This window comes from Macaca fascicularis, chromosome 14, assembly GCF_037993035.2.
Source record: "Macaca fascicularis isolate 582-1 chromosome 14, T2T-MFA8v1.1".
Taxonomy (NCBI): domain Eukaryota; kingdom Metazoa; phylum Chordata; class Mammalia; order Primates; family Cercopithecidae; genus Macaca; species Macaca fascicularis.
In genome coordinates, this window is record NC_088388.1 from 11,410,534 (window position 1) to 11,436,193 (window position 25,660).

At 50.0% G+C, this 25,660-nt stretch overlaps 1 protein-coding gene and 1 long non-coding RNA gene across 4 annotated transcripts in view; one reads left to right on the forward strand and one right to left on the reverse strand.

The window, feature by feature from the left end:
* The window catches only part of LOC135967212 (uncharacterized), a 68,947-nt gene that overhangs the window by 6,971 nt on the left and 36,316 nt on the right, over positions 1–25,660 (reverse strand). The window lies entirely within an intron of this gene.
* Positions 8–24,615, forward strand: GANAB (glucosidase II alpha subunit). Of its 3 annotated transcripts, XM_065529478.1 has the most exons (25): positions 8–53; positions 6,835–6,939; positions 7,092–7,200; positions 7,449–7,576; positions 13,810–13,989; positions 14,434–14,499; positions 15,323–15,396; positions 15,568–15,651; positions 15,737–15,833; positions 16,092–16,272; positions 17,963–18,116; positions 18,320–18,555; positions 18,651–18,777; positions 18,880–18,959; positions 19,198–19,341; positions 19,471–19,567; positions 19,856–19,957; positions 20,136–20,379; positions 22,076–22,140; positions 22,306–22,382; positions 22,493–22,567; positions 22,745–22,858; positions 22,982–23,094; positions 23,264–23,364; positions 23,507–24,615. In XM_065529478.1, the coding sequence occupies exons 1-25, from the start codon at positions 16–18 to the stop codon at positions 23,614–23,616; spliced, it is 2,901 nt and encodes a 966-aa protein (XP_065385550.1). In that variant the 5' UTR covers positions 8–15; the 3' UTR covers positions 23,617–24,615. The 3 variants fall into 3 exon arrangements, with proteins under 3 accessions (XP_065385550.1, XP_073869518.1, XP_065385551.1); XM_074013417.1 differs by lacking the exon at positions 14,434–14,499 and having other exon boundaries at positions 15,270–15,396; XM_065529479.1 differs by lacking the exon at positions 14,434–14,499.

A 25,660-nucleotide genomic window follows, 5' to 3' on the forward strand; every position in this document is an offset into this window, starting at 1 on the left:
CAAACTCGGCACAAGATGGCGGAGGTAGCGGCAGTGGCGGCGCGTAGGAGGCGGTGAGAAGCCCGGAATCTGGGGGCACGCCTGGGACGCCCCTAGATCCCCCAAGCCCCATTCCACTCCTTCCTGTGTGTTCTCTTGACACTCTGCCACCCCCGGCCGCGCGAGGAACCTTTGTTCCTCTGGAGGCGGCCTCAGATGCCTCCAGTCTCCCCGTGGTAGATCCGAGCGACGCTGGGGGCCTTGCCTCTGGGGCTCCGGGCTCCCGCCGGGCGGCTCAGTAAAGCCGCAGCTGTGCGTCTTTCTCGGCCTTGGCCGCTCTCAGCCGCCGCCTTCCTTTGGCTGCTTGCGGCGGTCAGCGTCGCCGCCCCCTTCCTGCAGTGCGCGGGGTCGTCGGGGCGGGGGAAAAGATGCGGCCTGGCTTCGGGGAATGCAGCCTGTGGCCCTGCGGCCCCTCGGCTGAGCTAGAAGCACCGGGTCGGCAGTTAAGCCTGTACTACCCTTCTGGCTGTACTCCCTAGAGCTCCGAATCCTCTTCTGCCCTTGTCTTCACGTGAGCACCAGCTCTGGCTTAGTTCACTGTCCACGGTCGCTGGGCACGGCCCAGGATCCAGTAAGCTTACGGCGTGGATGGTGTTCCTCAAACACAACATGTAATCGGATGACTTGGTCCACGCTCTCTTGTTTATATTATTGGGGAAAAAAAAGATTAGAAACATATCAGCAGTGCCACAAATGTTTACTAGGACCTAACGGATATACTGGGGTGGGGTAGGCGTGTACTGTCCGAAGCAATGAAGAAAGCTTGGATCATAAACTCAGTTATTTGGGAGCCTGTGATCTGAAACAATAAATGGGTGCAACTTGCCCTGCAGCTTATTTCTGGCTTTGGCCTATTAACTCCTCTCTCGGGGTGGTCAAGGCATCCGTTAATTCCTTAGGGCCCTCCAACAGGTCATATCTGAAAGATGCTTTAGAAATCCTATCTCCATTGGCATCTTTCCGAACCAATTTTACAGACTGCAAATAGGGCCCCAGAGGGTGTTTAACTCACTGTACTTCAGTTTACTGCTGCTTTTGGCATGTTGCAGTCACTCAGGTCACTGCAGGGCCTGTGCCGCATGCCTTGCTATAGAATTTTCTAGTAGCATTTATTCAGCTTGTTTTGCTAATAGTTACTCCTGCTTGGCTTGTTAAACCACAGTGCCTGGTGTTTTCTTCATTTTTCTGTCTGGCCTGCTGTGGAACAGTTGTTTCTGGAGCTGGAGGAGTGTCCTGTGATGAGATCACAGTACACTCTGTGATCTCATTTCTGGTACTTTTCTTTTAGCTTTCAAGCAGATGCTGAAGCTAATGCTGGATAACTAGATAAAATGTGTATAATAGACCCTGTCTTTAGTTACCTTATTATAGGTTGTCAAATTTTATTTGTTTGTTTACTTATTGAGACAAGGTCTAGCTCTGTTGCCTAGGATGGAATACGGGGGTGCAATCTCGGCTTACTCCAGCTTCCACCTCCCGAATTCAAGCGATTCTCCTGCCTCATCCTCCTGAGTCCTGGGATTACAGACGTGTGCCACCATGCCCAGCTAATTTTTGTATTTTTAGTAGAGACGGGGTTTCACCACATTGGCCGGTCTTAATTAATTTACTTTTTTGAGGCAGAGTCTTGTGCTGTGGCCCAGGCTGGAGAGCAATGGTGCAATCATAGCTCATGCAGCCTCAAACTCCTGGGTTCAGGCAGCCCTCCAGCTTTAGCCTCCTGGGTAGCTGGGACTACAGGCACCAGCCACCATGCCCCACTACTCTTTTTTTTTTTTTTTTTTTCAAATAGAGATGAGATCTTGCTATGTTGCCCAATTTTTTTTTTTTCAAATAGAGATGAAGTCTTGCTATGTTGCCCAGTCTTCCCTTTTTGACCTCCCAAAGTGCTAGGATTATAGACATGAACCACTGTGCCCGGCGGTTGTAAAACTTTATTGCTTAGAAGAACCCCCAGTTTGAAACACTTTCTCAGAGCATGCTCCTATTCTGCCTACATCGGTGTCACTGGGAGAGCATGTTTAAAATGCAGTGTCAGCTGGGCGCGATGGCTCACACCTGTAATCCCAGCACTTTGGGAGGCCGAGGCGGGCAGATTACCTGAGGTTGGGAGTTTGAGACCAGCCTGACCAACATGGAGAAACCCCGTCTCTACTAAAAATACAAAATTAGCCTAGTGTGATGGCACGTGCCTGTAATCCCAGCTACTTGGGAGGCAGAGGCAGGAGAATCGCTTGAACCCACGAGGCAGAGGTTGCGGTGAGCTGAGATCGTGCCATTGCACTCCAGCATGGGCAACGAGCGAAACTCAGTCTCAAAAAAAATAAATAAATAAAATGCGATGTCCAGGCTGAGTGCAGTGGCTCACACCTGTATTCCAGCATTTTGGAAGGACAAAGTGGAAAGACTTCTTTAGCCTAGGAGTTCAAGCAAGCCTGGGCAACTTTTTTTTCTCGTTTTTGAGACAGAGTCACACTTTGTCACCCAGGCTAGAGTGCAGTGGTGCGATCTTGGCTCACTGCAACCTCTGACTCCCAGGCTCATACCATTCTCATTCCTTAGCCTCCCCAGTAGCTGGGATTACAGGCATGTGCCACTACGCCTGGCTAATTTTTGTGTATATATGTGTGTATATATACACACACACGTATATACACACATATATATGCATATATATACACACATATATGTATACATATATATACACACACACATGTATATTGTATATATTATTTTAGGTGGTGTCTCGCTGTGTCGCCCAGGCTGGAATGCAGTGGCACAACCTTGGCTCACTGCAACCTCCGCCTCCCGGGTTCGGGCGATTCTCCTGCCTCAGCCTCCCAAGTAGCTGGGACTACAGGTGCCTGCCAACACGCCCGGCTAATTTTTTGTATTTTTAGTAGAGATGGGGTTTCAGTGTGTTAGCCAGGATGGTCTCAATCTCCTGACCTCTTGACCCGTCTCGGCCTTCCAAAGTGCTGGGATTACAGGCATGAGCCACTGTGCCCAGCCTTTTTATTTATTTATTTATTTTTGTATTTTTAGTAGAGACGGGGTTTCATCATGTTGGCCAGGCTGGTCTCAAAACTCCTGACCTCAGGTGATCCACCTGTCTCGGCCTCACAACGTGCTGGGATTACAGGTGTGAGTTACCACGCCTGGCCTAGTTTTTGGATTTTTAGTAGAGATGGAGTTTTGCCATGTTGGCCAGGCTGGTCTTGAACTCGTGATCTCGTGATCCACCCACCTGGGCCTCCCAAAGTACTGAGATTACAAATGTGAGCTACTGCGCCTGGCTGATTCTTAACAGACATTAAAATTTGAGAGTTTTTGTTTAGGATTTACTCAGAATCCTAAGGATGAATCCTGGATGAATATATTCGTCAACCTAACTTATTTAAATAAGCCTATTAGTCTCTTGTCTGTCATTTGATAGCACAATGGGAAATTGACAATTTGCGATAAGCTTGGGATGATGGTTCTCAATGAGACATGCCCATTTCATCCTGCTAGGGATTAGTGTGCTGTATTGTGCATCATGGTGAAGCACATGGGTCCCAGAGTCAAGCACAACTGGGTTCAGTTTGTTTCACCATTTACCAGCTATTCAACCTTGGGTGAACTATTCAACCTTTTATGCTTTAATTTTCTCATCTGGAAATAAACCCCAACCCTATATTCACCAAGAAAAGAATGAAAGAAAGGGAAAAGAAGTATGCATGTAAAGAAGTGGTTGTGAACCCAGGTTACTCATTAGAGTTGTTTAGGGAGCTTTAAAAAAACTTTAGCCAGCTGGGCCCGGTGACTCAATGCTTGTAATCCCAGCACTGTGGGAGACCGAGGCAGGTGGATCTAGGTCAGGAGTTCGATACCAGCCTCGCCAACATGGTGAAACCCCATCTCTACTAAAAGTACAAAAAACTAGCCGGGCATGGTGGCAAGCGCCTGTAATCCCAGCTACTCGGGAGGCTGAGGCAGGAGAATCCCTTGAACCCAGGAGGCAGAGGTTGCATTGAGCTGAGATCACGTCACTGCACTCCAGCCTGGGCAACAGAGTGAGACTCCATCTCAAAAAAAAAAAAAACGTCTGATGCACAGGCTCCTCTCTGATTAAGTTAAAATCTTTAGAAGTGAGACCAGGTCACTGGTATTGTTAAAAATGGCAGGCTGGGCACAGTGGCTCACACTGTAATCCCAGCACTTTGGGAGGCCAAGATGGGAAGATTGCTTGAGCCCAGGAGTTTAAGAACAGCCTAGGTGGCCGGGCGCGGTGGCTCAAGCCTGTAATCCCAGCACTTTGGGAGGCCGAGATGGGCGGATCACAAGGTCAGGAGATCGAGACCATCCTGGCTAACATGGTGAAACCCTGTCTCTACTAAAAATACAAAAAACTAGCCGGGCGAGGTGGCGGGCGCCTGTAGTCCCAGCTACTCGGGAGGCTGAGGCAGGAGAATGGTGTAAACCCGGGAGGCGGAGTTTGCAGTGAGCTGAGATCCGGCCACTGCACTCCAGCCTGGGCGACAGAGTGAGACTCCGTCTCAAAAAAAAAAAAAAAAAAAAAAAAAGAACAGCCTAGGCAACAAAGTGAGGCTCTGTTGCTACCAAAAAAAAAATTTTTTTTTTTTTTTTTGAGTCAGAGTCGTGCTCTGTTGCCCAGGCTGGAGTGCAATGGTGTGATCTGCTCACTGTAGCCTCCGCCTCCACCTCCTGGTTCAAGCAGTTATCCTGCCTCAGCCTCCCAAATAGCTGGGATTACAGGCCCCCACCACCACGCCTGGCTAATTTTTGTATTTTTAGTACAAATGGGGTTTCACCATATTGGCCAGGCTGGTCTCGAACTCCTGACCTCATGATCCGCCTGGCCAGCCTCCCAGAGTGCTGGGATTACAGGCGTGAGCCACTGCGCCTGACCAAAAAAAAACTTTTAAAAAAGTTAGCTGGGTGCTGTGGCTACCACCTGTAGTCCCAGCTACTTGGGGAGGGCGAGGCAGGTGGATCACTTGAGGTCAGGAATTTGAGACCAGCCTGGCCAACATGGTGAAACTCCGTCTCTACTAAAAATACAAAAATTAGCTGGGCATGGTGGCGTGCTCCTGTAATTCCAGCTACTCAGGAGGTTGAGGCACAGGAATTGCTTGAACCTGGGAGGCGGAGGTTACAGTGAACTGAGATCATGCCACGGCCCCCTAGCCTGGGTGATGGAGTGAGACTGTCTCAAAAAAAAAAGCAAAAAACAAAACCTGCAGGCAGAATTGAAAACTAGTAATATAAAGTGATTACCCAGGCCCCTAGGAGTGCATTAGGGCTCAGAACATTTTAGCTATTGTTATTTTTTTCCAGCTTTGGGTAGTGATGGTGGTGTTTTGAAGATACAGGAGTGGAAATCAGAGAAACAGGCTGCTTAGGGTACTAGGGATGTTAGGACCCTAAGAACTGTAACCAGCAGGCTAGGTTTTTTTGTTTGTTTGTTTTTTTCCTGAGACGGAGTTTTGGTCCATCACTTAGGCTGGAGTGCAGTGGCGCAATCTTGGCTCACTACAACCTCTGCCTCCCGGGTTCAAGCGATTCTCATGCCTCAGCCTCCCGAGTAGCTGTAACTACAGATGCTCAACGCCACGCCCAGCTAATTTTTGTATTTTAAGTAGAGATGGGGTTTCATTATGTTGGCCAGGCTGGTCTTGAACTCCTGACCTCAGGTGATCCACCCGCCTCAGCCTCCCAAAGTGGTGGGATTACAGACTTGAACCACCATGCCTGGCCTCATCTTTAGCTCTTTAACTCTGCATCCACCCAGTACCCTGCCCATAGAAAGGTGTAGCTTGCTTTGTTTCTCTGTTCCATACATATGCTACTACCATTTCCTCTGAGACTGGCTGTTACTGCTCCTTTCCTCTGAGAGGCTGATGTCACCAGAGTCAACACCAGGGCCTCTGAAGGTGAAAGATCCTCTGTCTACTCGCCTTTATTTTATTTTTATTTTTTATTTTTGAGAAGGAGTTTCGCTCTGTCGCCCAGGCTGGAGTGCAGTGGCGCGATTTCGGCTCACTGCGAGCTCCACCTCCTGGGTTGATGCCATTCTCCTGCCTCAGCCTCCCGAGTAGCTGGAACTACAGGCGCCTGCCACCAAGCCCGACTAATTTTTTGTATTTTTAGTAGAGACGGGGTTTCACTGTGTTAGCCAGGATGGTCTCGGATCTCCTGACCTTGTGAACTTGTGATCCACCTCAGCCTCCCAAAGTGCTGGGATTACAGGCGTGAGCCACCGTGCCCGGCCTCTTTTTTTTTTTTTTGAGACAGAGTCTCGCTCTATTGCCCAGGCTGGAGTGCAGTGCCCCAATCTCGGCTCACTGCAAGCTTCGCCTCCCGAGTTCATGCCTTTCTTCTGCCACAGCCTCCGGAGTAGCTGGGACTACAGGTGGCTGCCACCATGCTCGACTACTTTTTTTTCTGTATTTTTAGTAGAGACGGGGTTTCACCGTGTTAGCCAGGATAGTCTTAATCTCCTTCCTTGTGATCCGCCCGCCTCAGGCTCCTAAAGTGTTGAGATTACAGGCGTGAGCCACTGTGCCCAGCCTACTCTGCCTTTCAAAGGGAAGGTGTGAGTGAGCCAACTTCTCAGGCCTGATTCTTAACCCCATGTCCACTCTGCCTTCTTTTCTGTTTGATGTTACTCCATCTTTCTTCCCCCTTTCCTCAACTATCTTAGTGCTGTGACAGGAAGAAGTTTTTCCTTTTGAAGGGGGCCCCTTCCTGACCCCCATGCTGATTGCTCCATCTTTATCCTTTTCTCCATAGGTCTTGGGCATCTTTGGTACTGGTTTTTTTAGGGGTCTGCCTGGGGATTACCCTCGCTGTGGATAGAAGCAACTTTAAGACCTGTGAAGAGAGTTCTTTCTGCAAGTATGATATTTCTGGGAGAAAGGGATGGAATGTAGGGTAATGTGGGTGGTGTCTGTGGCAGATGGAGTGCCTAAGGACACTGCAGGTGATAGAGGGACCTAGGGACGTTGCAGGTGGCCGCCTACCTTACTTCCCAACCCTTCACTTGGCAGGCGACAGAGAAGCATACGGCCAGGCCTCTCTCCATACCGAGCCTTGCTGGACTCTCTACAGCTTGGTCCTGATTCTCTCACGGTCCATCTCATCCATGAGGTCACCAAGGTCAGGGGAGACAAGGAGGAGTCTGGTGGGGGTGGGACAATGGCTGTGGGGTAATTTGGAAAGGGGGAAATTGTGGCCAACATTTTGTCCCAGCCTAACCTTTGAACTCTTACTTTATGAAGAAATGTGATCTTGGCCTTTAGGCAAAGGGCTCAAAGGAAGAGACACCTTAGGAGAGAATGGGTTCAAAGGGCATTCCATGGTGTAGCCCCTTTCCTCTCTCCAGATCCAAACCTCTGTCCCCGCAGGTGTTGCTGGTGCTAGAGCTTCAGGGGCTTCAGAAGAACATGACTCGGATCAGAATTGATGAGCTGGAGCCTCGGCGACCCCGATACCGTGTGCCAGATGTTTTGGTGGCTGATCCGCCAATAGCTCGGTAAATTTTTCCTGAGAAGCATCCATTTCTGTGGCCCCTTTCTCCTTCCTGATGGACCTTTTTTTGGTTGCTGACATTCTTTCCCACAATAAGGTAGCAGTTAACTAGCATAGCACCTTGCCATACTTCTCAACCTTTCCCCACCTCTTCTGTTTCACTTTTCTCTTTACCCCTTTATCCTCATTCATTCATTCATTCAGCAAACAAGTATTGCTTTCTCCTCTCTGACTGGCCTGGGCTAGGTGCTGGTGATATAAGTAGAAATAAACAAGGCCCTCTTTCTTTACAGATCTAGTCCTCCAGATATACCATGTCTGCCTGCTTGCTTGTTTGCTTCCTTCCTTCCTTTCTTTCTCCTTTCCTTTTCCTCAGATATTCAGAATAGGATTACTCAGATTATTGTGTGATGATACCCTGTCATCAGTGTTCCATGCATCCATCTGTGACTTTCTCTTAAATACATAATTTGGAAAATAACAGTGGCCGGGCGTGGTGGCTCACGCTTGTAATTCCAGCACTTTGGGAGGTCGAGGTAGGCGGATCACTAGGTCATGAGTTGGAGACCAGCTTGGCCAACATGGTGAAACCCCATCTCTACTAAAAATACAAAAATTAGCCGGGTGTTGTGCTAACCTGTAATCCCAGCTACTCAGGAGGCTGAGGCAGGACAGTTACTTGAACCCAGGAGGCAGAGGTTGCAGTGAGCCGAGACTGTGTCACTGCACTATAGCCTGGGCGACAGAGTGAGACTCATCTCAAATACTCCACCCTGTAAACTCTCCCCTCAGCCCAATCGTATCTCACTGTCCTGTACTCTTGACTGCTCTAGATGTAGGTAGTTGTTACTCTGAAGCTTATCATTCCTTTGCCTTTTTTTTTTTGTTCTTACAGTTATGTTATGTGTGTATACCTGTGCACACATATATCTGTGTGCCTAAGCAATAAATTATATATTTTTTTTGTTTTTGAGCTTTACAGAGGAAGTATGTTAGTTCATGTCGTCTTCTGGGGTTTCCGTTTTTCACGTAACTTTAATTCTGTTTCATATAGTTCTAGTTCATTCATTTTTACTGCTGCATATTATTATGTTGTATGAATATACCCCAGCTGATTAATCCATTTCTAGGTTGATAAGCCTTGGGGTTGTTTCCAGTGTTTTGCTAGCCAAAGTGTTGCTATGAAACTTCTTGTACATGTCTCCTGTTACCCTTGCGCAAGAGTTTCTCTTTGTTGTATAACTAGGAGAGGAATTGCAGGATTGTAGAATATGGAGATGATCAACTTCCCAAGATAAAGCCAAAGTGGTTTACCAATTTACACTTCCACCAATGATTTATAAGAAGTCCTCATTGAAGCCGGGCACGGTGGCTCATGCCTGTAATCCCAGCACTTTGGGAGGCTGAGGCGGGTGGATCAAGAGGTCAGGAGTTCAAGACCAGCCTGGCCAACATGATGAAACCCCGTCTCTACTAAAAATACAAAAATTAACTGGGCTTAGTGGAGCGTGCCTATGATCCCAGCTACTCAGGGGGCTGAGGCAGGAGAATTGCTTGAACCAGGACCCGGGAGGCGGAGGTTGCAGTGAGCCGAGATTGCACCACTGCACTCCAGCCTGGGCTACAGAGGGAGACTCAGCCTCAAAGGAAAAAAAAAAAAGGCCTCATTGATCTCCATCATTTCCAACACTTGATACTGTTGTTGGACTTAAGTTTTGTCACTGGCTTGTGTATAAAATGACATCTTATGGTGGTCTTGGCTTGGTTGTCTTTCCTGGTTTCTTTTATTTGCCTTTTTAAAATTTTATTTTATTTTGAGACAGAGTCTCGCTCTGTCACCCAGGCTGGAGTGCAGTGGCGTGATCTCAGCTCGCTGTAACCTCCCCCTCCCGGGTTCAAGTTGTTCTCCTGCCTCAGCCACCTTAGTAGCTGGGATTACAGGCGCGTGCCACCACACCTGGCTAATTTTTATATTTTTAGTAGAGACAGGGTTTCACAATGTTAGCCAGGCTGGTCTCAAACTCCTGACCTCAGGTGATCCACCCGCCTCAGGCTCCCAGAGTGCTGGGATCTTAGGTGTGAACCATCGTGCTCGCCAAGGTGTCTTTTTTTTTTTTTTTTGAGACCGAGTCTGGCTCTGTGGCCCAGGCTGGAGTGCAGTGGCGCGATCTCAGCTCACTGCAAGCTCCACCTTCCGGGTTCACGCCATTCTCCTGCCTCAGCCTCCCGAGTAGCTGGGACTACAGGCGCCTGCCACCACGCCCGGCTAATTTTTTGTATTTTTAGTAGAGATGGGGTTTCACCTTGTTAGCCAGGATGGTCTCGATCTCCTGACCTCATGATCCGCCCGTCTCGGCCTCCCAAAGTGCTGGGATTACAGGCTTGAGCCACCGCGCCCGGCCGCCAAGGTGTCTTTAAAAGAAAACACAAGGGCACAGGGCACAGTGGTTCATACCTGTAATCCCAGCACTTGGGAGTCCAAAGAGGGCAGATTGCTTGAGTCCAGGAGCTTGAGACCAGCCTTGGCAACTTTGCAAAAGCCTGTCTGTACTGAAAATAGAAAAATCAGGTGTGGTGGCACGTGCCTATGGTCCCAGCTACTCAGAAGGCTGAGGAGGGAAGATTGCTTGAGTCTGGGAGGTGTAGGTTGTAGTGAGCCAAGATCTCGTCACTGTACTCCAGCCTGGGTGACAGACCCAGACCCTGTCTGGAAAAACAAAAACAAAACCACGCATACATACTTTTGCTGCACATGGTGGCACGTGCCTGTAGCCCGAGCTACTCATGAGGCTGAGGCAGGAGGATCTCTTCAGCCCAAGAGTTTGAGGCCAGCCTGGACAACAAAGTGAGACCCCATCTCTTTAAAAAAAAAAAAAAAATAGTTTTCTTTTTTTCTTTTTTTTGAGATGGAGTCTTGCTGTGTCACCCAGGCTGGAATGCAGTGGCATGATCTTGGCTCACTGCAACCTCCGCCTCCTGGGTTCAAGCCATTCTCCTGGCTTAGCTGCCCCAGTAGCTGGGATTACAGGCGCGCACCACCATGCCCAGCTAAGTTTTGTAATTTTAGTAGAGACGGGGTTTCACCATATTAGCCAGGATGGTCTTGAACTAATGACCTCGTGATCTACCCACCTTGGCCTTCCAAAGTGCTGGGATTATGGCGTGAGCCACTGCGCCCAGCCAGTTTTCATTTTAGTTTTAGATTTATAGAAAACATGAAAGGATGAGAGTTTGCACTTATCTGCACCCAGTTTTCCCTGTTTGTTTGTTTTCAGATGGAGTCTTGCTCTGTTGCCTGGGCTGGAGTGCAGTGGCACGATCTCGGCTCACTGCAGCCTCTGCCTACTGGATTCAGGCGATTCTTCTGCCTCAGCCTCCCGAGTGGCTGGGACTACAGGTGTGCACCACCACTCCTGGCTAATTCTGTATTGTTAGTAGAGGTGGGGTTTCACCATGTTGGCCAGGCTGGTCTCAAACTCCTGACTTAGTGATTCGCCCGCCTTGGCCTACCAAAGTGTTGGGATTACAGGCGTAAGCCACTGCGCCCAACCTTCCCTATTATTAATATGACTGTGTTTCATTTGTGATACCTAGTGAATTGATAGTGATACATTATTTTTTATTTATTTTTTTTTTTTGAGACGGAGTCTGGCTCTGTCGCCCAGGCTGGAGTGCAGTGGCGCGATTTCGGCTCACTGCAAGCTCCGCCTCCCAGGTTCACGCCATTCTCCTGCCTCAGCCTCCCGAGTAGCTGGGACTACAGGCGCCCACAACCGCGCCCGGCTAATTTTTTTGTATTTTTAGTAGAGACGGGGTTTCACCGTGGTCTCGATCTCCTGACCTTGTGATCCGCCCGCCTCGGCCTCCCAAAGTGCTGGGATTACAGGCGTGAGCCACCGCGCCCGGCCAGTGATACATTATTTACTAAAGTTCATACTTGAGGTTTCTTTAGTTTTTGTGTATATTATTTTTCTGTTCCAGGATTTCATCCAGGATACCCTATTACACTTAGTTGTCATGTTTCCTTAGGCCTCCCTAGACTGATAAAATTTCTTTTTTTTTTTTTTTGTTTTGTTTTGTTTTGTTTTTTGAGACGGAGTCTCGCTCTGTCGCCCAGGCTGGAGTGCAGTGGCGCGATCTCGGCTCACTGCAAGCTCCGCCTCCCGGGTTTACGCCATTCTCCTGCCTCAGCCTCCTGAGTAGCTGGGACTACAGGCGCCCACAACCGCGCCCGGCTAATTTTTTGTATTTTTAGTAGAGACGGGGTTTCACCGTGGTCTCGATTTCCTGACCTTGTGATCCGCCCGCCTCGGCCTCCCAAAGTGCTGGGATTACAGGCGTGAGCCACCGCGCCCGGCGATAAAATTTCTTAGACTTTTCCTTTTTCTTGATGATCCTAAAGGTATCTTTTGATGAACAGAAATTTCTAATTTTAATGTAGTTAGATGTGTCAGTCTTTTACCTTCTGGTGTTAGCCTTTTTTTTGTTGTGTTTAAATAGTCCTTCTCTACCTCAAGGTCAGAAAAAAACATATATATATATATATGTGTATTGAGACAGAGTCTCGCTCTGTTGCTCAGGCTGGAGTGCAGTAGTGCGATCTTGGCTCACCACAACCTCCGCCTCCCATGTTGAAGTGATTCTTCAGCATCAGCCTCCCGAGTAGCTGGGACTACAGGCGTGCGCCACTATGCCCAAGTAGCTGGGACTGCAGGCATGCGCCACTATGCCCAAGTAGCTGGGACTACAGGCGTGTACCACTATGCCCAGCTACTTTTTGTATTTTTAGTAGAGATGGGGTTTCAGTACGTTGACCAGGCTGGTCTCAAACTCCTGAGCCATCATGCCCGGCCAAAAATATATTTTTAAATTTTCTTCTAACACTTTTGCTTTCATTTATTTACTTATTTTGAGATCGGGTTATGAGACTGGCAAATTTTTGTATTTTTGGTAGACATAGGGTTTTGCCATGTTGCCCAGGCTGGTCTTGAATACCAGGGCTCAAGCAATCCACCTGCCTTGGCCTCCCAAAGTGCTGGGATTATAATTGTGAGCCACTGAGCCCAGCCTAAACCTTTTACTTTTAAATTTTAAGCAGGCTGGGTATGATGGCTCATGCCTGTAATCCCAGCACTTCGAGAGGCTGAGGCGGACAGATCACTTGAGGTCGGGAGTTCAAGACCAGCCTGGTCAACATGGTGAAATCCTGTCTCTATTGAAAATGCAAAACCTAGCTGGGTGTGGTGGTGGGTGCCTGTAATCCCAGCTACTCGGGTGGCTGACGCACAAGAATCACTTGAACCCAGGAGCCAGAGGTTGCAATGAGCTGAGATTGTGCCACTGCATTCCAGCCTGGGTGATAGAATGAGACTGTCTCAAGAAAAAAAAAAATTTAAATCATAATCTTTCTGCAGTTGATACTTGTATCTGGCATTAGATATATGATATCAAGAAATCAGGCGTGGTGGCTTATGCTTGTAATCCCAGCGCTTTGGGAGGCCAAGGAAAGTGCATCACTGGAGGTCAGGAGTTTGAGATTAGCCTGGCCGACATGGCGAAATCCCATCTCTACTAAAAATACAAAAAAAAATTAGCCGGGTGTGGTGGCACCTGGCTGTCATCTCAGTTACTTGGGAGGCTGAGGCAGGAGAATTGCTTGAACCTGGGAGGCGGAGGTTGCGGTGAGCCGAGATTGTACCATTGCACTCCAGCCTGGGCAACGACAGCGAAACTCCGTCTCAAAAAAAAAAGAAGGGTAAGGCCAGGCGTGGTGGCTCAAGCCTGTAATCCCAGCACTTTGGGAGGCCGAGGCGGGCGGATCACAAGGTCAGGAGATCGAGACCACAGTGAAACCCCTTCTCTACTAAAAATACAAAAAATTAGCCGGGCGCGGTGGCGGGTGCCTGTAGTCCTAGCTACTCAGGAGGCTGAGGCAGGAGAATGGCGTGAACCCAGGAGGCGGAGCTTGCAGTGAGCCGAGATCGCGCCACTGCACTCCAGCCTGGGCAACAGCGTGAGACTCCGTCTCAAAAAAAAAAAAAAAAAAAAAAGGTAATAAATGTCCTTGGGTCTGTTTCTGGGCCCTTTATTTGGTTTTGTTGATTAACTTGTCTGTCCCTGCTCTGTTAGCACACTGCCTATTTCTCTTAGCAGGTAGATTTCCCTCTATCTTCTGAAGTGTCATTACTCCTCTCGGCACTTTGTACTTCCTTATATTTCTTTTGATATATTTCCCAGGCTTTCTGTCTCTGGTCGTGATGACAACAGTGTGGAGTTAACCATGGCTGAGGGACCCTACAAGATCATCTTGACAGCCCGGCCATTCCGCCTTGACCTACTAGAGGACCGAAGCCTTCTGCTTAGTGTCAATGCCCGAGGACTCTTGGAGTTTGAGCACCAGAGGGCCCCTAGGGTCTCGTGAGTATAGGGGTTGGGACTGCAGGGAACCTAGTGTGAAAGAGCACAGGGGTGTTGTGAGGTCTGGCACTGGGAGGAGACAGGGTGGCGGGACAGCCAGGTAGGGGCTGGGGGCTGGGAGAAGCTCTGTGTCAGGGACGGTAGGAACCAGACCCGGGTGCGGTTTTTTCCATTTCCTGTACAGATCAGGAGGCAATCACTTTTGTCCCTGAGCTGTGGCCTGGGCATCTCTGGGAGGCCTGCCTGGGTCTGTGTCTCCTTCTTCCCCTTCTCACATCATCACATTTCCCAGATTTATTTTCTTCCTTTTTATTTTTTATTTTTTTTGGTTTCTTTTTCCCCATCTCTGGAAGTTTGTCGACTGAAACTCACTTTTATGTTTCTGTTTTTGTGTTGGTTTTGTGCCTCTTTTTCCCCTTCCCTACCCATCTCCTCCTGCCCCAGTTTCTCGGATAAAGTTAGTCTCACGCTCGGTAGCATGTGGGATAAGATCAAGAACCTTTTCTCTAGGTAAATCCATGGCCACCGGTACTGTATGTGTTCCTCTGCCCTTACCCATTCCTCACTGTAGCCTTCAGGGGGAGGTGCCCCAGACCCTTCCAGCCTTTCACTCACCCCACTTTCCCCTGCTGTGTGATACCTGGTCCCGTTACCTGTTACCCTGGCTGGGAGCCCCCAGAAGAAGGAAGATGAAATACTCAAAGTCAGGTCCTTAAGGAGTGTAGGAAGCTTATTGCTTTGCCAAGGGATGGAGCTATGCTGCCTGTTGCTGGGGTTCCTGACTCTCAGCTGAGGGCCACCTAAGGTTCTGGGCAGAGCTACTTGCCCTTGAAAGCATTTTTTGGCGGAACCTCTTGAAGTCCCCGTGTATATCTGTAGAGGCTTGGTATAGTGTGACCCACATGCTATACTTTGTGGGTCATACCTTGCTATACCTTGCAAAGCCCTTGTGTCAGGCCAGGAGCCTGAGGCCCAGGGAGGGCAGTTGGGGGCACAGTCTTTCAGTAGAGGCAACAGAGCCAGGATTGGCATTCATAACCCAGGCCCCTGAATCATCCTGCCTGTCTCTTCTGGGATGTTGGCAGAGGTTGGTATACAGGCCTGTGCCTCCTGGTGCCACTTATTCCTCATTTTCCTTTCTCATTTCTCTCCCCATCCTTTGCAAACTTATCTGCTCATTGTGGGTTCCCTCTCCAAGCTTTAACATTTAGTCCCTTCCTCCAATGCCTTCGTTCCTTTGGACCCTTGGCTCTCTATTCCCCAACCCCTCCTTCCACTAGCCCCTCGTCCCTGCCCCCTCTGGATTGGAGCAGACAGCTCTCCTACCTTCCAGGCAAGGATCAAAAGACCCAGCTGAGGGCGATGGGGCCCAGCCTGAGGAAACACCCAGGGATGGTGACAAGGCAAGTTGGAGGGGGTGGGTGGTTGGAGGATTGGGCTGACTGGGAGGCTGGAGGGGATAGGCCCATGAGAAACTTGAACTTAGTCTCACCATCAGGGATGGGATTTAGTTGATGGGAGTGGGAAAAGAGAACTGCTATGATTGGAGAGTGGTCCTCTTTTCTTCTTAACAGCCAGAGGAGACTCAGGGGAAGGCAGAGAAAGATGAGCCAGGAGCCTGGGAGGAGACATTCAAAACTCACTCTGACAGCAAACCATATGGTGAGGGGCTTGGGTTCCTTGGGTTGAGGTGCAGGGCTCCTTTCCAAGCAGAAGCTCTGAAGCTTGTTCTTTGTTTTTCTTCTAGGCCCCATGTCTGTGGGTTTGGACTTCTCTCTGCCAGGCATGGAGCATGTCTATGGGATCCCTGAGCATGCAGACAATCTGAGGCTGAAGGTCACTGAGTGAGTCCTGTGGTAACATCAGGAAGATGGAGGTGGGCACGAAGGAGTCAGGCCTTTAGGGAGATGGGTGTGCACATTGGATACTCCAGACAAGCATGGGTAACTTCCTGTGTCCAGAATCACCTTTGGTGATAAAAAATGTTTTGAGAAAGGACAGAGGAACCATTGCTTATCTCTCACCTGTGTCTGTGGAGTGGAGTCAGCGTATCCTGCAGCCTGGGGCCAGTTAGCAGCCCGAATCTGTGTGTTTGCCTGCAGGGGTGGGGAGCCATATCGCCTCTACAATTTGGATGTGTTCCAGTATGAGCTGTACAACCCCATGGCCTTGTATGGGTCTGTGCCTGTGCTCCTGGCACACAACCCTCATCGTGACTTGGGCATCTTCTGGCTCAATGCTGCAGAGACCTGGGTTGATATATCCTCCAACACTGCTGGGAAGGTGAGAGCACAGGCATGGGGAGAAAGGAGGGAGTGAAGTTTCCAGGCCTTGAGACAAATAGGTATACTGGGGGCATTAGCTATTTGGGGCCTGGGTGAGAGAAGGGGCCCTGGGCCTGGTGGGCAGCGTTTGAGTTCCCTAATCACTGCCAGATGACACATGCCCACTCACATTCTTAGGGAAGGCATTGGCTATTCTGGACTGACGGAATGCACTTATTATCAGTGTGTTGTGTGCTAGGTACTCTTCTGGGTGCTGGGGATACAGTGTTAACTGAGGTTGAAAAGGTTCTGAGCTGGGTGTGGTGGTTCACGCCTGTAATTCCAGCACTTTGGGAGGCTGAGGTGGGCAGATCACCTGAGGTCAGAAGTTGGAGACCAGCCTGGCCAACATGGTGAAACCTCATCTCTACTAGAAAAACAAAAATTAGCCAGGTGTGGCGGCGGGCACCTGTAATCCCAGCTATTTGGGAGGCTAACGCAGGAGAATTGCATGAATCTGGTAGGCGGAGGTTGTGGTGAGCCAAGATTTCACCACTGCACTCCAGCCTGGGTGACAGAGTGAGACTCTGTCTCAGAAAAAAAAACAAAGGTTCTGACTCACAGGGAGGAAGACATGTTAAACACATAACAAAGGAGGCAAGATGGGACCGGGCATGGTGGCTCATGCCTGTAATCCCAGCACTTGGGGAGGCTGAGGCAAGAGGATTGCTTGAGGCCAGGAATTCGAGACTAGCCTGGGCAACATGGCGAGACCCCATCTCTATAAAAACGTTTGAAAAATAAAAATAATAAGAAAGCAAGATGATGCCAGGCATGGTGGCTCCCGCCTATAATCCCAGCACTTTGGGAGGGCGAGGTGGACAGATCAAAAGGGCAAGAGACTGAGACCATCCTGGCCAGCATGGTGAAACCCTGTCTCTACTAAAAATACAAAAATCAGCTGGGTGTGGTGGCGTGCGCCTGTAGTCTCAGCTACTCAGGAGGCTGAGACAGGAGAATTGCTTGAATTGATGAGGCGGAGGTTGCAATGAGCCAAGATCGTACCACTGCACTCCAGCCTGGCGAAGGAGTGAGACTCCGTCTCAAAAAAAAAAAAAAAAAAAAAAAAAGGCCGGGCGTGGTGGTTCACACCTGTAATCCCAGCACTTTGGGAGGCCGAGGCAGGCAGATCACGAGGTCAGGAGATCGAGACCATCCTGGCTAACGTGGTGAAACCTCGTCTCTACTAAAAAATACAAAAAATTAGCCGGGCGTGGTGGTGGGTAGCTGTAGTCCCAGCTACTCGGGAGGCTGAGGCAGGAGAATGGCGTGAACCCAGGAGGCGGAGCTTGCAGTGAGCCGAGATCGCGCCACTGCACTCCAGCCTGGGCGACAGAGCAAGACTCTGTCTCAAAAAAAAAAAAAAAAAAAAAAGAATGCAAGATGAGTTTGGGGTGGTTAAGTGCTAACAAAGACGTCTTTGTTAGCACTTAACCACCCCAAACTGGTGGAGTAGGGGTGGGGACTGTACTGCTTTAGATAGTGTGGTCCAGGAAAGCCTCACTGAGGCAGCCCCATTTAGTCTTACCCAAAGCAACTCATAAGAGCCAGCTGTGTGTGGACTCTGGGAGAAAATTGCTGCTTTTTGTCTTGGGGTTGGAAAATGGGAGGGCAGGAGGTGTCTGACCGCTCTGTGGTCCCCTATACAGACCCTGTTTGGGAAGATGATGGACTACCTGCAGGGCTCTGGGGAGACCCCACAGACAGATGTTCGCTGGATGTCAGAAACTGGCATCATTGATGTCTTCCTGCTGCTTGGGCCCTCCATCTCTGATGTTTTCCGGCAATACGCTAGTCTCACAGGTACATGGTTTTCCCTGACAGCCTCATTCTTCTGCTCTTTTCTTCTTGTCAGGGGTGATTCTGTGTGTTTTCAGAGATCCTGTGCCCCAGCTTGTTTTCTAGGTCTGTACCCCTCAGCCTGCCTCTAGTTCACAAGCCTCCCTCAGTTTCTGGGTGTTGGGCCTGATCCTCGTTGTGACCCCCATCCCTCGATGAACCTGCAGGAACCCAGGCGTTGCCCCCACTCTTCTCCCTCGGCTACCACCAGAGCCGTTGGAACTACCGGGATGAGGCTGATGTGCTGGAAGTGGATCAGGGCTTTGATGAACACAACCTGCCCTGCGATGTCATCTGGCTGGACATTGAACATGCTGATGGCAAGCGGTATTTCACCTGGGACCCCAGTCGCTTCCCTCAGCCCCGCACCATGCTTGAGCGCTTGGCTTCTAAGAGGCGGAAGGTAAGGTGTTGCAGTCACGCTTGGTCTTCTCAGGATAGGGCTGAAGCATAGTTTAGCCCTAAAGAGACCTGATCACCCATGTTCCTTGCCCCCAGCTGGTGGCCATCGTAGACCCCCACATCAAGGTGGACTCCGGCTACCGAGTTCACGACGAGCTGCGGAACCTGGGGCTGTATGTTAAAACCCGGGATGGCTCTGACTATGAGGGCTGGTGCTGGCCAGGTAGGTAGACCCAGAATTGAGGGAGAGGTGATTGGCCAGGGAGGTAGAATGGTGGCTCTTTTGCCCCTTAGGGGATTGAGAGCCACCCTTAACTTCTCCCAGGCTCAGCTGGTTACCCTGACTTCACTAATCCCACGATGAGGGCCTGGTGGGCTAACATGTTCAGCTATGACAATTATGAGGTAGGGAAGGCCTCTCCACATGACCTGCGTCTGTCTGTCCCACCTGCCTCCCTGAATCTCTCTCCACTTGCCAACCCTTCTGTGGGTGATTGTCTGCAGCATATTGGGGGCCTTGATGATCTGGGGAGGGCCCTGAAAAATGCATCTTTTTAGATTCCTAGAAGCTCTCTTCTCTGATACTGTTTGTTTTCTTCCTCCCCTCTGTCCTTCTGTCCCCATTTTCTGCCCATGTTCCCAGGGCTCAGCTCCCAACCTCTTTGTCTGGAATGACATGAACGAACCATCTGTGTTCAATGGTCCTGAGGTCACCATGCTCAAGGATGCCCAGCATTATGGGGGCTGGGAGCACCGGGATGTGCATAACATCTATGGCCTTTATGTGGTAAGGGGCTGAGAGAGGAGAGTTGGTGGAAAGAGGAAAAACAGCCCAGAGACTGAGGCCTAGGGAACTTACACCAGATGACAGCTGGCTTTTGCTCCTCACTACCCGTTTTCTTCTCGCCTCACCCAGCACATGGCGACTGCTGATGGGCTGAGACAGCGCTCTGGGGGCATGGAACGCCCCTTTGTCCTGGCCAGGGCCTTCTTCGCTGGTTCCCAGCGCTTTGGTAAGGTTTAGAGAATGGAACTGTGGCAGAAGGGTGTGAAGGCCAGATCTCAGGCACCATGGACCTGGATCTGGCTCTCTGAGGAATGGGAGTCACACACTGCATCAGCTTCCTCAGCTATGCGCTTTGAAGGAAGTCGGTGCGGGAGGTCCACTCCTTGTTCAAGTGTTCTTGTGAACTGCATCTTCAGCAGGGTTCTGGGGACCCAGAGCAGATGTGGGAGGTCAGCCAGGTAAAAAGCTGAACCCCTTTACCATGTGCAAGCTCCCCACTTCTTGTCTTCCTCAGGAGCCGTGTGGACAGGGGACAACACTGCCGAGTGGGACCATTTGAAGATCTCTATTCCTATGTGTCTCAGCTTGGGGCTGGTGGGACTTTCCTTCTGTGGGGGTAAGACAGGGAGGAATCTGGGGTCTTGGTTTGGTGGGAGAGGGGCAAAGTAGAGGGCACAGGACCAAGGTGTAAGTAAAGAGAGCTGAGATTCCAGGTTAGGGCCTTGGGAAATTTCTCAGGCAGTATCTTTCCTTCACCCTCTTTTCCAACCTGCTTCCTCTCTTCCCTCTCCCAGCGGATGTGGGTGGCTTCTTCAAAAACCCAGAGCCAGAGCTGCTTGTGCGCTGGTACCAGATGGGTGCCTACCAGCCATTCTTCCGGGCACATGCCCACTTGGACACTGGGCGGCGAGAGCCATGGCTGTTACCATCTCAGCACAATGATATAATCCGAGATGCCTTGGGCCAGCGATATTCTTTGCTGCCTTTCTGGTACACCCTCTTCTATCAGGCCCATCGGGAAGGCATTCCTATCATGAGGTGAGGCATTCACTTGGGCTGTGAAGAGTGGGCCAAGGTGGCTGGGGGACATTAGGGACTGGGCTTCATCTCTGGGCCTCTTTCTTCACTCAACATAGCCTTGTAAAGGATGGAAAATCATTAAGGTCAAGAGTGAAGGGGAGCTTAATGGAGATGAATAATTGTAAACATTTAAAGAAAATTGCCAGCAGTCATAAACTCTTTCAGAAAAATAAAACAGGGTAATGGGATTAGGTGGTCATAAAAATCCTTTTTGAGGCCAGACACAGTGGCTCACACCTGTAATCCCAGTACTTTGGGATGCCGAGGTGGGCAGATCACCTGAGGTCAGGAGTTTGAGACCAGCCTGGCCAATATGGTGAAACTCCGTCTCTACTAAAAATACAAAAATTAGCTGGGTGTCATGGCACCTGAAATCCCAGCTACTCAGGAGGCTGAGGCATGAGAATCACTCGAACCCAGGAGGCAGAGGTTACGGTGAGCCGAGATTGCTCTACTGCACTCCAACCTGGGTGACAGAGTGAGACTCCATTTCAAAAAAATAAAAATAAATAAAAATCTTTTTGAGAAGAAGGCTATGTGACATGAGGCCTGAATGAATGGGACAGACCATGTTATGTAGGAAGAATCTTCCAAGCAGAGGGAATTGCAAGTACAAAAATTCTAAAGTAGAAATTAGTTTGTTATGCACTAGGAGTAGAAAAATACTCAGTATGTCTTGGGTAAGGAAGCAGAGGGAGAACTAGGAGATGAGATTAAGGAGAAAGTGTGATCTGCTCCTGGAGGGCCTTGCAAGCCAGGGTTGTATACCAGGGCGGTGAAAACATACAAGGAGGCTACTGGCAGGCTGCTGTGCAGCATGGTTTCTGTAGCAGGCAGAGAAGTAGCAGGGAGATGGCTTAGGAAGTTAAATGACTAAGATTGGATTGCATAACTGAGACCTGAACCGCAACCCGACTGACTGCAAACTCCTGGGTCTTAACCCCTGTGCTGTTCTTTTTTTTTTTTTTTTTTTTTTGAGATGGAGTCTCGCTCTGTTGCCCAGGCTGGAGTGCAGTGGCCGGATCTCAGCTCACTGCAAGCTCCGCCTCCTGGGTTTAGCCATTCTCCTGCCTCAGCCTCCCAAGTAGCTGGGACTGCAGGCGCCTGCCACCTCACCTGGCTAGTTTTTTGTATTTTTTAGTAGAGACGGGGTTTCACCGTGTTAGCCAGGATGGTCTCGATCTCCTGACCTCGTGATCCACCCGTCTTGGCCTCCCAAAGTGCTGGGATTACAGGCTTGAGCCACCGCGCCCGGCCTGTTCTTTTTTTTTTTGAGACGAAGTCTCACTCTTGTCCCCTAGGCTAGAGTGCGATGGCGTGATCTCGGCTCACTGCATGCACTCTGCCTCCCTGGTTCAAGTGATTCTCCAGCCTCAGCCTCCTGAGTAGCTGGGATTACAGGTGCCCGCCACCACGCCCAGCTAATTTTTGTGTTTTTAGTAGAGATGGGGTTTCACCATGTTGGCCAAGTTGGTCTCAAACTCCTGACCTCAGGTGATCTGCTTGCCTTGGCCTCCCAAAGTGCTGGGATTACAGGTGTGAGCCACCACACCCGGACTGTGCTGTTCTTTTCTTATTGCCAGTTCCTGGAGGAGCATCTCTGACTTGTGCCAAAATTGAAAAGTTTTCCTTTAATGTCTGTCTTCCTTCCTAGGCCCCTGTGGGTGCAGTATCCTCAGGATGTGACCACCTTCAGTATAGATGATCAGTACTTGCTTGGTGAGACATGAGGACAGTTGGTGGTGGGTTGGCATTGGGCCAAGCAGCACTGCCGATGCCCAGGGAGGGACTAATGAGGCTGGTGGTGCAGAGGGCAGGCACTTTGGTGCTCCCTGTTCTGGGAACTAATCCCCCTTATTCAGAGTTGATTCTGGCATATTTTAGGGGATGCATTGCTGGTTCACCCTGTATCAGACTCTGGAGCCCATGGTGTCCAGGTCTATCTGCCTGGCCAAGGGGAGGTGAGTTAAGGAAGGGCATGGTGGGAAACGATGGTGGAAGCCTAAGGAGGCAAACAGGATGGACCCTGTGCACTGAGTGATCTGTATCTTACCTCTTTTGTCACCCACAGGTGTGGTATGACATTCAAAGCTACCAGAAGCATCATGGTCCCCAGACTCTGTACCTGCCTGTAACTCTAAGCAGTGTGAGTAAGCCTGGTCCGGCTGCCAGTTCCATCTCCCTGTAAACTTCCAGAAGGGGAGAGAATGTGTACCTTAGGGTGCAGTACCTACGTGGGCATACATGAGTAAGAGCAAAACATGCTGTGGGGCCCAAGGTTGGACAAGGGGGCAACTTCATCCTGGCATTGCTCTTGCCCTAGATCCCTGTGTTCCAGCGTGGAGGGACAATCGTGCCTCGATGGATGCGAGTGCGGCGGTCTTCAGAATGTATGAAGGATGACCCAATCACTCTCTTTGTTGCGCTTAGTCCTCAGGTAAGTGCATAGGCAGTGTGTCTCCTCAGCCATCTGCCTGCCTTCCTAGGACTCAGTTCCCTGGGGTTGTGCCCCTCACTCCCTCTTGGGCTCAGGCGCTCACCTGTCCCACTACTTGCTCAGGGTACAGCTGAAGGAGAGCTCTTTCTGGATGATGGGCACACGTTCAACTATGAGACTCGCCAAGAGTTCCTGCTGCGTCGATTCTTATTCTCTGGCAACACCCTTGTCTCTAGGTAATGGGGCACCCATTCTTCCTTGGCTGCCTTTGCTGGGGCCTGATCCTTGCGGGGGCTCCCAGTTCACTGTGCTCTTTTCTCACATCCTGACCTTGTTTTGGGTCTCCTCCTTCCTTCTGTTCTGATATTTCTTCCCCTGATGGACATCTGCTTTTGTCATCTCCAGCTCGGCAGACCCTGAAGGACACTTTGAGACACCAATCTGGATTGAGCGGGTGGTGATAATAGGGGCTGGAAAGCCAGCAGCTGTGGTACTCCAGACAAAAGGTGAGTGACCAATCTGGTCCCTAGGATGGGGGAAGGAGGGGAAGCCAGGGCAGGTTTAGGGATGCCCTTGCCTGTAGGAACGTAGTTACTATGCTATAGCCCATTGGTGTGACTATGGCACTCTTTCTTATTCCTCCTCCAGGATCTCCAGAAAGCCGCCTGTCCTTCCAGCATGACCCTGAGACCTCTGTGTTGGTCCTGCGCAAGCCTGGCATCAATGTGGCATCTGATTGGAGTATTCACCTGCGATAACCCAAGGGATGTTCTTGGTTAGGGGGAGGGAAGGGGAGCAGTAGTGCTGAGAGATATTCTTTCTTCTGCCTTGGAGTTCGGCCCTCCCCAGACTTCACTTACGCTAGTCTAAGACCCAGATTCTGTCAACATTTGGGCAAGATGAGAGGGCTGACCATGGGCTCCAAATTCCTCTTGTGATCTCCTCACCTCTCCCGCTCCATTGATACCAACCCTTTCCCTTCATTCCCCCAACATCCTGTTGCTCTAACTGGAGCACATTCACTTATGAAGACCGAGAAACCACAGGGCCCTTGTCACCCCTTCTCTTTCCCTTATTTAGGAGCCCTGAACGCCCCCAAACTCTATCCATTCATGCCTCTTGTATGTTGATGCCATTTCTTGGAAGAAGATGAGGGCAATGAGTTAGGGCTCCTTTTCCCCTTCCCTCCCACCAGATTGCTCTCCCTCCTTTCATTTCTTCCTTCAGGCGCTACTCTGTCAGCCCTCCCCTTTTTATGCCCCACCGATACACTGGGACCACCCCTTACCTGGGACGGGATGAATGGTTCAAAGGAGTGAGGTTGCTAAAGAACATTCTTTTCCCTCTCGTTCTCTCCTTTTCCTCTCCCTGATTCCTTGTAGAGCTGCTGCAGTTCTGAGAGGGGCAGTTCTACCTCTTCTGTCCCTTGGCAGAAAGAAGTTTCCACACCTCTTAGGGATGGGCATTAAACTTCTTTTGCCCCCTTCTTGTCCCCTTTGAGGGGCATTTAAGATGGAGAAATCAGTTGTGGTTTCATTGAATCATGGTCACCTGTATTTATTGCTGGGCGAAGCCTGAGGGTGGGGGGAGATGATCATGTGTGCTCGGGGTTGGCTGGAAGCCCTGGGTTGGGGGTTGGGGGAGGAGTAATAGGGGAGTCAGGGTGAAAATTTGTGGGTATTTTTTTTACTTCCTCTTGGTTCCCAGCTGTGACACGTTTTGATAAAAGGAGAAACAATAAAGGGATAAACCATAAATCACTGGTGGTAGTCTGGATTCTAGTTCTAGCCTGAGCCACAGACCCTAGAGCCTAAAGACCTTACATTTTCTTTCTTTTTTCTTTTTTTTTTTTTTGAGACTGAGTCTCACTCTGTTTCCCAGGCTGGAATGCAGTGGCGCAATCTGGGCTCACTGCAACCTCTGCCTTCCGGGTTCAAGCATTTCTTGTGCCTCAGCCTCCTGAGTAGCTGGGACTACAGGCATGCGCCACCACGCCCAGCTAATTTTTGTATTTTTATTAGAGACTGGGTTTTACCATGTTGGCCAGGCTGGTCTGGAACTCCTGACCTCAGGTGATCCACCCACCTCAACCTCTCAAAGTGCTGGGATTACAGGAGTGAGCCACCGTGCCTGGTCTTTTTTTTTTTTCTTTTTCTTTTTCTTTCCTTATTTTTTACTTTTTTATTTTTTATTTTTTTTTAGACAGAGTCTCACTCTGTCGCCAGGCTGGAGTGCAGTGGTGTGATCTTGGCTCGTTGCAACCTCCGCCTCCCGCATTCAGGTAGTTCTCCCACCTCAGCCTCCCTCGTAGCTGGGATTACAGGCGCCTGCCACCATGGCCAGCTTAATTTTTGTATTTTTAGTAGAGATAGGGTTTTGCCATGTTAGCCAGGCTGATCTTGAACTCCTCACCTCAGGTGATCTGCCCGCCTTGCCTCTCGAAGTGCTGGGATTACAGGCATGAGCCACCATGCCTGGCCATAGGCCTTACATTTTCATTTGGCTTCAGCATAAGCATCCTTTTTTTTGGTTTTTTTTTTGAGATGGAGTCTCACTGTTGTTGCCCAGGGTGGAGTGCAGTGGCGTGATCTCGGCTCACTGCAACCTCTGCCTCCCAGGCTCAAGTGATTCTCCTGCCTCAGCCTCCTGAGTAGCTAGGACTACAGGCACCTGCCACCACGCCTGGCTGATTTTTGTATTTTTAGTAGAGATGGGGTTTCACCATGTTGGCCTGACTGGTCTCGAACTCCTGGCCTCAAGTGATTCGCCTGCCTCGGCCTTCCAAAGTGCTGGAATAACATG

Bases quoted from the DNA above. Each gene is read 5' to 3' on its own strand.
- GANAB (XM_065529478.1), top strand. From the start codon at position 16: ATGGCGGAGGTAGCGGCAGTGGCGGCGCGTAGGAGGCG. The intron at 7,577-13,809 runs GTAAATTTTTCC...TATATTTCCCAG, and splicing joins GCTGATCCGCCAATAGCTCG to GCTTTCTGTCTCTGGTCGTG. The intron at 18,556-18,650 runs GTAAGGTGTTGC...CCTTGCCCCCAG, and splicing joins TGGCTTCTAAGAGGCGGAAG to CTGGTGGCCATCGTAGACCC.